General features: G+C 48.6%; 1 protein-coding gene across 1 annotated transcript in view; it reads right to left on the minus strand.

Moving 5' to 3' along the window:
- DOCK5 (dedicator of cytokinesis 5) overlaps nt 1-13,769 on the minus strand; it is a 234,958-nt gene that overhangs the window by 69,377 nt on the left and 151,812 nt on the right. Inside the window, exons 25-28 of the mRNA XM_084803950.1 lie at nt 11,258-11,364; nt 7,663-7,799; nt 4,878-4,973; nt 2,026-2,124 (exon numbers count right to left, since the gene is read on the minus strand). Coding sequence (XP_084660076.1) covers nt 2,026-2,124; nt 4,878-4,973; nt 7,663-7,799; nt 11,258-11,364 — 439 coding nt within the window. The remainder of the gene's footprint in view (nt 1-2,025; nt 2,125-4,877; nt 4,974-7,662; nt 7,800-11,257; nt 11,365-13,769) is intronic.

The following is a 13,769-nucleotide window of genomic DNA, read 5'->3' on the forward strand; positions in this document are numbered from 1 at the left end:
AGTAACATTATGCTATGGCTCGAAAATGGCTGCCTAGCAGAAAAAGCAGGGCAGGAGAAGTGCGGAGGGAATGATCCCCTCGTGGTTCTCCTGCCTTGCTTTGGATAGGCGGTTGCCTCTGAGTTCGGAGGCAGCCGTCTATCTAGATAGGATTGCGCCCTTAATGGTTTAATATGTTTTTAAGCTGTTTAAACAATTGATTGGTTTATACTGTTTAAATTGATTTTATCTGTACGCCGTCCTCAGATCTTAGAGCGGGATACAAATGTTGTAAGTAAGTAAGTAAGTAAGTAAGTCCAATTGGAGGATGCACCCAGAAATTGGAGCTGACTTGAATGGCCAACCAGGGTGTGGGTGGAGGTGTTCAAAGCCATGAGATATCTTTATAAACGGCTGCATAAATCTCTCTGTGGCAGCTTGAAGTCCCTCCAAAGCTAACTTCCCACACTGTTCTCTAAGATAATCCATGCTAAAGGAGCTTTTGAGTAACCCGACTCGGGTTGGAAATTCTGAAACAAAAACCTCAAGAGATGGAGTGGAAGATTTGAACAGAGCTGGGGATTTGGTTGCAAACGGGCCACATGCCCTTATAGTAATAAACACACATCTGCATTTCTGGAAGCTAACCCCGATGGCTCAAAATTGCCAACTTCCCATCAGACCAAATAAAGTCAAAGCCTGCAAAGCTCTTGGCAGTCCTCCGCGGGGGAAGAGACATTACATCGCTCCTTTTTCTTTTCTTCCAGAGTGAACTAAACATATGCCAGTCTCCCAACTGCCATTCTGCCCTATGCTGATTGATTTTTCCATGTCACTGTGCTGGCCTTGGTTACTTAGGCCATGAGTCAGCCAAAAGCTGAATTCATGTTATCTTGAAGAAACAGAGAAAGTGTGTGTGTATGTGTGTGTGTGTGTGTGTATGTGTGTGTGGGGGGGTGTCGTTATGCCAGGGGTGTAGAACTTGAGGCCTGGAGGCCATATCAGGCCCTCCTGGGGTACCAACCTGGCCTGCCAAATGGCCACTCCCTTTTCCCTGGCCCCACCCTATTTCCCCCAAACACTGATTGTGGGGCGGTTTCCTAGATTTTGTACAGCCCCCCCCCCCCTTTCCCCATTCTAAAATGTCGTAAGGCTTAGTTACTGGCATTAAGAGCTTTCACCTAAAATATGCTGGGATTTGTGGCCCCACCTGCTTTCTCTTTTGCCCAGCCCCTTTTGCCTTCAGCTCCGCCTACCACCGGTATAAGCCCATGAAACGTCTCTGATGTGGAACTCAACCCTCGGGCTGGAAGTAACTCTGCAACCCTGCCTTAAGCAGAGCTGTATGCACATTGCTAGAAAAGGGGAACATCCGGATTAAAGTATGCAGAAGGACCTACTCTGCACATTATCCCATTTTGCATAATTTATTTGGAATCTTTTGTACAATTTTGCATAATTCATTCTGGTTTTGCTAGATGTAAAGGAGGGGCTATGAACATAAGAAACCACCTTCTTCCAGGTCATACTATTTTGTCCATCTAGCCCACTGTTGTCTTAGCGGAGTGGCAGTGGCTCTAAATGGTCTCAGGCCGAAAAGGGTCTTTCCATCACCTGCCAGCTGATCTTTTTAACTGGAAATATGGGAACTGAACTTAGGACCTCCTGCATGCAAAGCATGTGAACCACCCCTGAGCTATGGTCCCCCGCTATGTAGGGTCTCAAAGCCACATCCACCTTCTGAGTTTTTATCCAGTGTTATCTCCATACTTTCAAGCATATTTACACAACAACCATAAGGGACTAGAAATTTGACTTAAAATTAAATAAAATCTGAGATCCTTGCAAAGGTGCACTGAGCCAACCATCACATTGTGCTGGTTTTCTGAGCTCTTCCAGAAGTGCGGCATCTATGCACCTCTGTCCATAAGCCAGGGTGACGCATAAAGAAAGACAAGATCAGAGATCCAATATGCAGAAGGCAGGGATGCTTCCTAATCCCTTTCCCCCTTCCCCAACCCCACCCCAAAGTTTAATGAGACTTACAATAAGGTCTTGTCTGGTTTTGAAAGTGCTGATGTAGTGGTTATAATGGGAATCATCCATTTGCCTCAAGATGGCCGTCATGCAGGCTACAAAGCTACCCTGGAAACAAGAAGGGAACCACACAAGCAAACCCTTGGTCAGTTGCACACTTCCACAGAGGCTTTGATTAAAGAATACATGCAAACAGCAGAATCCAGCGCAATGGATGAAAGCCCATCCTTGGGGGCTTCCTGAAGGCAACCAGCTTGCCTTGCTGTGGGAAATGGGGTAGTAGGTAAGATGGCCCTTTGGTTTGATCCAGCCAGGCTCCTCTCACATTTGCAGCATGTTGGGACTCTATAGGAGAGGGCTGAAAGTGGACTGAAGGAATGGGGGAACAGAAGACACAGCTGCAGCTGTTAAATCCCTGACCCTGAAAAACTCTTGCTCCAGATCAGCCTTCTCCAACCCAGTGGCCTCCAGATGTGTCGAACTGTACCCTATCATCACCAGCCACACTGGCTGGGGATGATGGGAGTAGCAGTGAAGCACATCTGGAGAGCAACAGGTTGGGGAAGGCTGCTCTACATCCACTAAAAAAGAAAGAAAGAAAGAAAGAAAGAAAAAGGACTCTCGCCATTTTCAGGGACCTTCTTACTTTTGGGGCACTTCAAGCCTTTTCCCCCCCAGGGGGTTGGAACTTTGCTACTCGTTTGCTCAAATTGGGCTCCCCTTCCTGCAGCTCTGTTATAACAACATTTACCCAGGACACTTGCTGTATGCACCAGTCTCATAAATTCCATAATGGTGGCAGTTTGTGGGTGTAGTGGTGAGAGCGTTAGACTAGGAGTTGGGAGATCTGGGTTCTAGTCCCCACTTGGCCATGGAAGCTTTGGGCCAGTCACAGACTCTCAGCCCAACCCACCTCACAGGGTTGTTGCTGTGAGGATAAAATGGAGAGGAGGAGGATTAGGTATGCTGTCTTGGGTTCCTTGCAAGAGGAAAAAAGGCGGGATATAAATGTAGTAAATAAATAAAATAAAATTGGGAGGTAGGGCTTAACAGCACAGACACACTGGAGATGTGGATTCCAAATGGATTCCATTTAACTGCAACCGGGGCCAAATGTTTCATGTCAACATGCACACTGAGCCATAAGCCCTGTTCCGGTATCATGGTTTGGCCATTGGGGCCATGACTCAGGCTCCCGTGCTCCCCTCTTCCATGTGTTCTGATTTCTCTCCCACACTTACTAGGCTGCGATGACTATAGCTTGCGATGATGCCCAAATTGGGTAATCTATGGTTGCTGCTAGAGCTGTGTGCAAACGGCCTCTCAAAATTCTCCAACCTTTTTGTGGGCAGAGAAACTGGGAGTGCAATTTCACCGAATTTCTCCAGGGGAAGGAAAAGTCTCAACAGTTGCTCACAGGTTGGGCTCCCCATTGGCAGGGGTTATAGCACAACTTGTTTTTTCCTACGGGGTTTTTGTGCTCCCACCGCAAGTGGCAACAGCACCAGCTGTGCTGGCAGGCTGGCCCCCAGTTTGCATCCACTGCAACGCAGGGGGCATTGTTGTGTCTTGCTCCAGAGAGGAGGAGCGAGTGCTGAGCCAACATTTCTTGAAGGTTTTCTTCCCCTATGAAAGAGGCTTCCATTTTTCTCCCTCATTCTCAGGGTGTTTTTAAATGTATTTTTGCGGTGTTTTTGAGCTCACCTAATTACTGCAAGGTGGCTGAGGGTGCAGTGTTTGTATTTTCTTTCTATGACACATCTCTCCATTGCTCTGCAGCCTCCCAGGCTGCCTGCACTTCCTGATCTGAAAAAGCCCTCATGATGTCTTTCCCTAGGCTTTAATCGAAGTGTGGGAAGCCAAGGAGGCTACAGGCTGCTGGAGAGATGATTGTAGAATGAAAAACAGGACACTTGGGCATACTGCTTGGCTACCTCCTATGTTAGGAAAGCACAAGAACCACAAACCCAACCATGAGAATTTCTCCAAAATTTTCTTCACCACTGAATTTCTTTTCAGAAGCCATTTCTTTTCTATCAAATCGAATGAGAATGGTCAAAAAAATGTGGCACAGCACTAGTTGCCGCAAACCATAGGTTGCTTCCTATCCAGAACTGGAAACCTACTTGAAGCCACAGTTTCCAATTCTGGTCTCAGGCAACCTGTGGCTTGCGCTAACCATAGTTTGACTGATTTGCACACCACATTAAAATATAGTTTCCATGTGCCATGAAGTTAGGGTGGAAGGACAGCATGAGCCCGAGGCATGTTGGACTACAATGTCATTATGGATTTTTGGTGTTGTAATATGAAGAGCTACTTGGAAAAGGCCACACCATGGCAACTCGGCTGAAGCCCCACTGCCCTACACTGTTGTCAGACACCCACCTCCTCGTGTGGTGTTGCAACAACTCCCTGTGTCCTACAGCAGGGGGTGGGCAACCAGTAGCCCTCCAGATGGCGTTGGACTACAATACTTATCAACCTTTCCCATAGGCCAAGCTGGGTGGGGCTGATGGGATTGAAGTACAACAGCCGGAGGGCTAGAGGTCTAACCCCCTTTGTATGGGCTTCTGCCGAATGGCCCTGGCTGAAGAATGCTACAAGCTTAACTGGGGGAAAATGGAAAAGCCTCAGCAAGGAATTGAGAAAACTGCAAGCCCTCGGGAATTCGTGACAGGCCGCACGTAAGGTGCAAGCAGGTTAGTGGAAAAACAGCAGCAGGCAAACCACTGTGAGCCCCCCCTCCGCCCACATGCCCCACAGGCTAGGCTCCAGACCACTGAAGTGTCCAAACAAGGGAAGCGCACAGCAAAATAAGAGAAAACAAAAACACACAGAGTCGAGGGAAGTGCTCTCACAATGTGAGGAGACTGTCTGTTCATTCCAATCACTGTCCGGTTTATTCTCCTCAGCAGGCGCTCCATAATCAACTGGATGTGAGCTGCGGTGGGGCCCTGAGGAGATTAAACAAACGTAAGCTGTTTAGGCAGAATCTTGGCACACTCCCTTCCAGAGGGATTTTCACAGTGCAGGAGGAACCAGACCGACTGGACAGGCAGAGGACAGAGGGCGAGAGAGGCAGGCAAAAAAGGTCTCCTCTCTCCCACTCACCCCTTTGCCGTTTCTCTCCACTCCCAGCCCCTAGCCTTGCTATTTTTCTCACCCACACCTCTTTACCTTGCTGTTTCCCCCTCCCTCCCTCCCTCCCTCCCACCCACCCAGCCACTAGCCTCACTATTTCTCTCCCCTGCCCCTCTTTAGCTGACTTCTGACCACCCAGGCCTCCACGGCAGCCATTCTGTGACTAGCCACATTCTCCATTCTGTGACTAGCCACATTCTCCATTCTGTGACTAGCCACATTCTCCATTCTGTGACTAGCCACATTCTCCATTCTGTGACTAGCCACATTCTCCATTCTGTGACTAGCCACATTCTCCATTCTGTGACTAGCCACATTCTCCATTCTGTGACTAGCCACATTCTCCATTCTGTGACTAGCCACATTTTGTAGTGGGGTCCACAGCAGTTCCTCAAATTCACACGTGTCCACAGGTCCAAAACACTTGGGCACCCCTGCCTTACGCCTCTGCCGTGGTCCTGACAAAGAGGGCAACTGCCTGTGGGTCATGACAGGGTAGGATTTGTTTGTTTTTTTAAATAACTCCACCCATGCCATGACCCTGAACCCCCCCCCCCATAAAATGATAGTCTGACAAACTGGGAGGGGCAGCGCAAGGGGAGGACAAGGCCCAACATGTTTAACATAACATGCTGTTTGGCTCTCAGAATTCTGCACCCAAATATCAGTATTATGAAATATACATAGGCCTCACTACAGTCAGTATTACCTACAGCAGCTGCATCCAACCTGATGCTCACCAGATGTTTTGGGCTACAACTCCCATCAGCCTCAGCCAGCATGACCAATGTTCAGGGATGATGGGAGCTGTATTCCAGAACATCTAGAGAGCAGCAGGCTGGGGGAGGCTGCTCAACACTGATTAGCAGCAACTTTTTGTCTGGAGACTCTCTCAGTCCAGCCACCTGTTGTGCTCCAAGAAATCCAGTGTCCGTCCTGAGCAATGGCTCATGCAAGAAGGCTCAGTGTGGTCAAGAGAGCTAAGGGTAGGGGTGGTGGAGAATTCCTCCATGGACCCCAATGAGGCTGGATTCTTTAGAATCTGGCCCCCCGGAGTCCGTGGCAGAACGGACCATTCCCCCGCGCCACCCTGCAAACTTAGTCCCGGACAGACCCTACCTGGCGCCATCTGGGTCCTGGTCCGTCCGCTGAGTCCTTGCGTCCGCTGCCAGTGTGTGGATGTAAATGGTGTCCGGCACAGTGGACGCCATTTGCGTCCCTGGACTTTTCGTGATAGGCTACGTAAATATTTACGTAGCCTATCACAAAAAGAGCAGGGACGCAAATGGCGTAGCGGACGCTATTTGCGTCCCTGCTCTTTGCCGTGATAGGCTATGTAAATATTTACGTAGCCTATCACAAAAAGAGCAGGGACGCAAATGGCGTAGCGGACGCTATTTGCGTCCCTGCTCTTTGCCGTGATAGGCTATGTAAATATTTACACAGCCTATCACAAAAAGACCAGGGATGCAAATGGCGTAGCGGACGTCATTTGCGTCCCTGGACTTTTCGTGATAGGCTACGTAAATATTTATGTAGCCTATCATGAAAGGACCAGGGATGCAAATGGCATCTGCTACGTCGGACGCCATTTGTGTCTGCACACTGGCAGGGCAGTGGATGGAAGTCCGGCTGCGGGTGGGCCTGATCGGCGGCTCTACAGGCTTGCCACTGAGTGGAGCCAGCCAGGGAGGATTCGGGGGGAATGGATCGCCTCCCCCCCCTGCGAACCCCCCAGGCGGATTGGTGAGTGGGGTTCATACACCCCTAGCTAAGGGTAGCTTTCAGGACCTTGGTCAACAGTCCTAGAGCTAGAGAACTAACCAGCTCTTCCAGCAGAGTCTGGGAGCAACTGGCAGGCTTTTACAGTCAGGCCTGGAGAGTCTCTCTGGAAACACCACCCCATCTGGCTGTTAAAGGGCTGGCAGCCTTTTCCTGCAGGCGCCGACTTCTCATAGGGAATGAAGGTTGGAAAAGCGGGGCAGGGGGATCGGGGACTGATCCCCAGAGTCTCCTGGTACGCTAGAGGAGTCCCAAGTCCACTCCTCGGAGTCAGGAAGTAGTGGAACTTCATGGGGATGAGCAAGACATGGGGTCTGAGGCAGTAGGCCCCACTTCATAAGGACCAGGAACTGGTTCTGATGCCTCCCAGAGTCACTGTCACTGGAGGCTTCCACTCCTGGGCCATGACATACCCAAGGACGAGGAAAACTTGGGATTGAACCTGGGGCTTTCTACAGCCGCTTTCCCCAACCTGGTAGCCTCCAGGTCTTTTGGACTACAAGCCCATCAACTCTGACCATCAGTGATGCTGGGTGATGCTGATGAGAGTTGCAGCCCAAAACATCTGGAGGGAATCAGGCTGGAGAAGGCGGTTCTCCAGGCAAAATAAGTGGCCTTCTTCTGAGCTGTGGCTCCTCCCAGAACATATACGGAGTGCTTTCTGACGACGTTCCTTTGTCCAAGAGGGGCGGAGGGAATTACACCCACATAGACACTCACCACCTCCTTCCGATCCAAAACCTCCAGAATGTTGTTAAGGAGCTGTGAACAGGCTTCATGATCAGGTTTGTTGAAATTATCATCCAGCTGTCCACTTAGCTGATCGACGAGCAGAGGCAGGAGAATATCTCGGCATTCTGGGAAGCAGGAAACATAACAGAGGATCAGGCTGCCTGCGCTTAAGGATGGGTGAGAATTTCATTCCAGTTCGGTTTCGATAAGAATTTACCGAAATTTGCAAAGATCTCCATATCCAGGATAAAAAGAATTTGAGATGAAGGAACACTGAATTTGGGAGAAGCCAAAATTGACAGATTTGTCCATCCAAGCCCAGGGCTTTGAGTACTTAGGTCTTAAAATTCTGGTTTGGATCCTTGTGTGCTGAATTAGGGTTGCCACCTCTTTTTTTTCTGACTGGATCCTCATTTTTAACAACTACATGGCAGGCAGGTACAACACAGTCCTCTCTATGCTAGTAAGAGCTGCCTGTATCTATTGAACTTGGCTGGTACAGATGCTCAGAATTTTGCTTCTGTTTCTTTTTGCTAAGAATTTGCTAAAATTCGCAAAGTTCTTCATGTTCAGGAGAGAAAGAATTTGAGATTTAAAAAATTTGAATGCGGAAGAAAGTGAAACCAACAGATTCGCCCATCCCTGCGTACTTGAACTTATTAATGCTCTCATTCAATGGAATCTGGTGGCTCCGATTTCGGTGGGGCTGTGCATCTATTCTGGGTTTCATTCAGAACCACCCCGAACTCTAAAGGAACTATCCAAGGTGCTGAACCTATTTTGGAGATAGGGTTCAGTGCCCTGGATGTCTCCTTTAGAGTTCGGGGTGGTTCTGAATGAAACTCAAAATGGATTCATGGCCCAACTGAAATCAGAGCCACCAGCCTCCACTACACTGATCTTTTAATGAAACAAAGCAAAACTTGCTTACAAACAGAAAAGGAAGCTTATGGCCAGCAAAATTTCCCCCACTCCTGCAGTTCTTCCCACAAATTATTAAAATAAAAAATAAATTAATACGTTATCAAAAACATATATTTTAATGCTTTATAGAGAGCAGAAATGACATTGTACTTCTCAGGTTTAAACCATTCCAATGTATCTCCATTGGTCTGGAGGGCAGGATCAGAACCAATGCATGCAAGTTGCAGGGAAGCAGATTTTGGCTCAATGTTAGCAGAAACCTCACAATGAAGGCATTGTACAGCAGAACAGACTGCCTCAGGAGGTAGTGGGCTCTCCTGTAGAGGTATTTCAGCAGAGGCTCAATGGTCATCTGCCAAGGATGCTTTAGTTGTATCCTGCATTGTAGATCCTGTATTGATTTGGGGTGGGGTTAGACTAGATCAGGGAAGGGCAGAAAGTAGATCTCCAGATGTTTTAGTCTTCAACTCCCAGCGTTTCTGACCATTGGCCATGCTGTCAGAAGCTTGCTTGCTTGCTTGCTTGCTTGCTTGATTTATTTATTAAATTTATTAATCACCCATCTGGCTGGTCACCCAGCCACTCTGGGCGATGTACAATAGTAAAAACAGTTTAAAACAATAGAATTCTACATTTAAAACATCGTATTTCTAAAATTACCTAACCCACCCCAAATGCCTGCCTGAACAACCATGTTTTTAATGCGTGGCGGAAGCTCATTAAAGAGGGGGCATGGCGGAGTTCCCTAGGGAGGGAGTTCCAAAGAGTGGGGGCCACCACAGAGAAGGCCCTCTCCCTCGTCCTCACCAGTCTAGCTGTCCTGGTTGATGAGACAGAGAGAAGGCCATCCGAGGCTGATCTTGTTGAGCGGCCTGTTGGGTGTTGCTGGAGGCACTCCTTGAGATAGGCTGGACCGGAACCATATAGGGTTTTAAAGGTCAAAACCAACATATTGAATTTGGCTCGGAAAACAACTCAGAGTGGAAGTCCCAAACATCTGGAGATCTACCTTCTGCCCACCCCTGGACTAGATAACCTTCAAGGTACCTTCCATCTCTACGATTCCATGATCAGCATCTCCTTAAGTCAGAAATGTCTTCTCCATACCTTGAGCTGTTCTGTAGAAGATCTGTTAGCCTTTGTATAACCACATCATGGCAGCATTGACATGCTCACTGTGTAATTTCAATTGTTGGGGGGGGTGTGGTCAAATTTTAGAACTTTATACTGCAGATACATTCTATTGTTGATCGATCAACTCTAGGCTAAGAGCCCAATCACACTATGAATCGGCTCTGATCCATGCAGGTAACTGCTCATACAAACAGTCTACAACTTCAGGTTTACTCACAGAAGACTCACAGACAGCTTCCACAAGCAAGCATTTCTGCAACTCAATAGGATGCCCTGCTAACTGACCCTTCCCTTGCAAATGTCTCAGACATCACACTACCATGAGCTGCTCTTTCTGCACATCAGAGGCAATTAGTAACTTATGAATCACAATTAAGAAAGAGCCTTCATGAACAAAATCAAGAACCAGTCCATTGAAGCACACAGGCTCTGTACAAACAGAAAATCCAAAGGATAGACTGTAGATGGCAAGAATACAACATTAAATTTGACGGGCCGGACATTTTGAAATGCAAGAATGTGTGCCAATTTGCTGCTGTGTGTGGGCATCCTAATTAAATGACAACAAGAGGGTTTGATGCATTTCATGCATTCACCAGTACTGAACCACTCAAATTCCCCATTTCCAACCAAGGCATGAGATAAGAGGCATGGTCTGATTCTATGGGCTGCTCTGCAAGGCATAAAGCAGACAGGAACAGGTGCAAGGACATCCAGGGTGCTGCACTGGTGCATCAAGTCAAGCACCCCTTCATCGTACCTGAAAACAGCTCCAGGTGAGCCCTCCTCCATACCTCCAGCTACCAACTGCTATCGCTAAGGCCATCAGAGGAGGAAGCAGCATCAGCCTGCCCCTGTATTTACATCCATGACCTGCTGAACTATGAATCTAGTGCCTGAATTTGCTGCTTCTTTTGTTCCTCCTCCCTCCCAACCCCCTTTTCTTTTTGTGTCATGATTCTGGGATTGTAAGCCTGCAGTCTGATTTCTCATCTCCATATGCCACTCGGGGACCCTTGACTGACGTGCAGGATAAAAATGCATAGAATAAAATAGCGACTTGCACAAATTGGACATTATCGGGGGGGGGGGGGAGGAATGATGGATTCAGCCTGGGGGCTGGCAACACCAAGCACAACCAGATCAAGACCAAAGGCCATGCTGGCTCGGGATGATGGGAGCTGTAGTCCAACACATACGAAGGGAAGGCAGCAATAAATACACAATTCTCTGCACCTTTTTGCCTAGTCCACCGAGAAGGCAGTGGTTCAGCATGAGAAAGGCAGACCTGAGTATGGGCCTTCAGGAACCAATCGAGAGGTGCCACAGATTCCAGTTGCCTGTGCCACTCATGCCACATGGGCCATAGGCTCAGGATGCCATCAGGACTTGAATCCACAGCCTTAAAGGAGATTTGCAGTCTGCCTTACACCAAATGGTCTCCCATACCTCAATAAAGTAGTCAGAATACCTGAAAACTGACCACCCACCCCCCACAAAAGAGAGAGACAAAAAAAAGATTCACCAGCTTGACGGAATAGGTCACTGTCCACAATCTTCGTCATGCAGTTGAGTTTCTGACGGACGAGCTGGTTATCAGGGATGCTTTGGATAAATTTGCTAAAGAGGACGCTGGAAAGCAGAGAAGGCAGAGAGGGAGAGAAGAGAATGCTCGTGTTCCATTAATGTTTTCAGCACTACTTTGTCTACAGTGGGGAGAGCATTCCAGAACTGTGGGGCCCTCACTGAAAAGGCTCTCACCCCAGTAGACCTCTGGCACATCTCGGATGGTGGAGGTACCTGGAGATGTGTCTCAGATTAAGACTGTATTGTGCAATTAATCTCTGCTGGACACACGTTGCAGTGAGGGCTATGTATATCCCATGATTCCAAGCATGTGCAGAATTCAATGCTGGGGCTTGCAGAATACAACACCCTGAGAATTCAGCTTCCATTTCAAAACAAGAGCACACTTCTAGCGCTCATGGCTGTGAAAACAGACTTGCAAATATGCAACGCCTGGGGAAATATCAGAAGCGAGAGGTGGGACGGAGTTGCATTTCCAGCACTGTGGGGATGGAGCTCCATTTCCTGGCATAGTATTCTGCCCCACAGAAGCAGCATTAGGCACAGTAAGTCCACATCTGCAAACTTAGGAGTTTGCAGAATTAAATTTTCCTTAGGCACAGAATCTGGCTTCCTTTGGTGCAGAATTCAGATGTATATTTTAAGCACCGAGTACACAGAACCCTTACTGTAACGTGGATGATGGTAGTAGGTAACGGGCCATAGCCAAGTCATCGAGCACATGCTTTGCTTACAGACGGTCCCAGGTTCCATCCCCAGCATTTCCAGTTAGAAGCCATCTTGGGTAATAAGACTTGGGAGCCATGCCGGCTCCAGGTTTTGGAGGGCCATTGGGCAAGACATCCTCAGTGGCCCCCTCCCTCAATGAATCTACCTTCTCACCGCCATTATCACCAGCTGCTCTTGCTCCAATTCCTCTCTCTCAGCCTTGCTACCCCTTGCTGGCTTGACAGGCAGAGAGCCAGGGAGCAGGAAGGCAGAGAAATCTGCTGCTTCTCCTCCTCACCACCACCAGTCTGGACCAGAGCGAGAGGCAGGTGAACAACCAGGTTGCAAGGATGAAGAGGAGGAGCGAGTCCCGGGGGCTCTTGTCAGTGGGAGTCAAGTCTCTTGGTTCTCTCCCTTCGCAATCAACACACGCCAAGATCCCAGGCTTCAGGCTCACTACTTTCTTAGTTAACGACCAGGCTCTTTACAAATGCAAATGCTCGGAGACTCTCAGGTTGCAAAGGAAAACAGCCACTCCACACAATTACGAACATCAGTAGAGGAGCCAAGTGGGAATCAGAGATGTTGCTGGCAGTTTGAAACAAGAACTTGCTGGCGAGAATAACTTGGGGGGGATGCCCCTCCCTTACAGTTGTGCCCTCATACGTAGGCTCTCACACATAGCCGACCGGGTGGAACGTCTGAGCTCTGCCTCTAACTTTTCCTGCTTTGCTCTGCACTGGACTCTAGCAACCTTGAGGCCACACCCCACACTCTCCTCCTCCTCCAAGACCTGGGTTCTCATGGGGGAGGAAAGGGGGGGGCCCTTAAGGCGAGCCATCTGTGAGCCAAGTTCCTGAGCAGAACGCCTATCCATATCTGAGCTCACTAGGGAGGAAAACTCCCCCAGTTCTGGTTGTTCCCATTCTGAGTCTGAGCTGCTATCTCCACATGCTCAGAATCATACCTGACAGTGGGCCCCTTGGCAAGGGCCCCACCATGCCTTCCTTTGATCCCGGGCCTGCATGGAAAGTCCCTGGAGAACTGTGGCCAGTTAGAGTAGACAGTACTCTAGGCTAGACCATACTCAGCTGGACAGACCCATGGTCTGATTCAGGACATGTCAGCTTCACATTTTCCAAGGACAGAAAGGAAAGTAATGAGTGAAGAATCTTATAGCATGAGTGGGACCTACACCAAAATGTTGCTGTTTATTCTCACCCCCTAATGGGAGTGTGCCTGTTCAGAGTTCCAGCCAGACACTCCCTTCAAGGGTTCTTTTCCACTCTTCCCCATCGTTTCCGTTGTTCTTTTCTAACCAATACTCAATATGTCATGGCTACTGAGCATGCACAGTCCTTAATGGACTAAGTTTGGGGGGGTTTCTGCATCCTTAGATTCTTTGTTTTTTAAAAATATATTTTCCGTGCTTCTGCAAACCTTGGTGTTTCCTGAAGCATGTCGATACCTCCCCATTATTTCTTTGTGGTGCCATTTTGGCTCCATTTCTGTTGGCACGCATCACCTGAGTTCACTATTAGAGTGATAGTTTAAAAGGCATGCCTCGTGCAGCGCAGAGTGGTAGGCGGCAGTATTGCAACCGAAACTCTCCCCACGACCTGAGTTCAATCCCAGCAGAAGTTGGGTCCCGGGTAGCCGGCTCAGGTCGACTCAGCCCGACTCAGCCTTCCATCCTTCCGAGGTCGGTAAAATGAGTACCCAGCTTGCTGGGGGAAAGGTAG

This window comes from Heloderma suspectum, chromosome 6, assembly GCF_057233095.1.
Source record: "Heloderma suspectum isolate Gila_16-S chromosome 6, 16-S_ref, whole genome shotgun sequence".
Taxonomy (NCBI): domain Eukaryota; kingdom Metazoa; phylum Chordata; class Lepidosauria; order Squamata; family Helodermatidae; genus Heloderma; species Heloderma suspectum.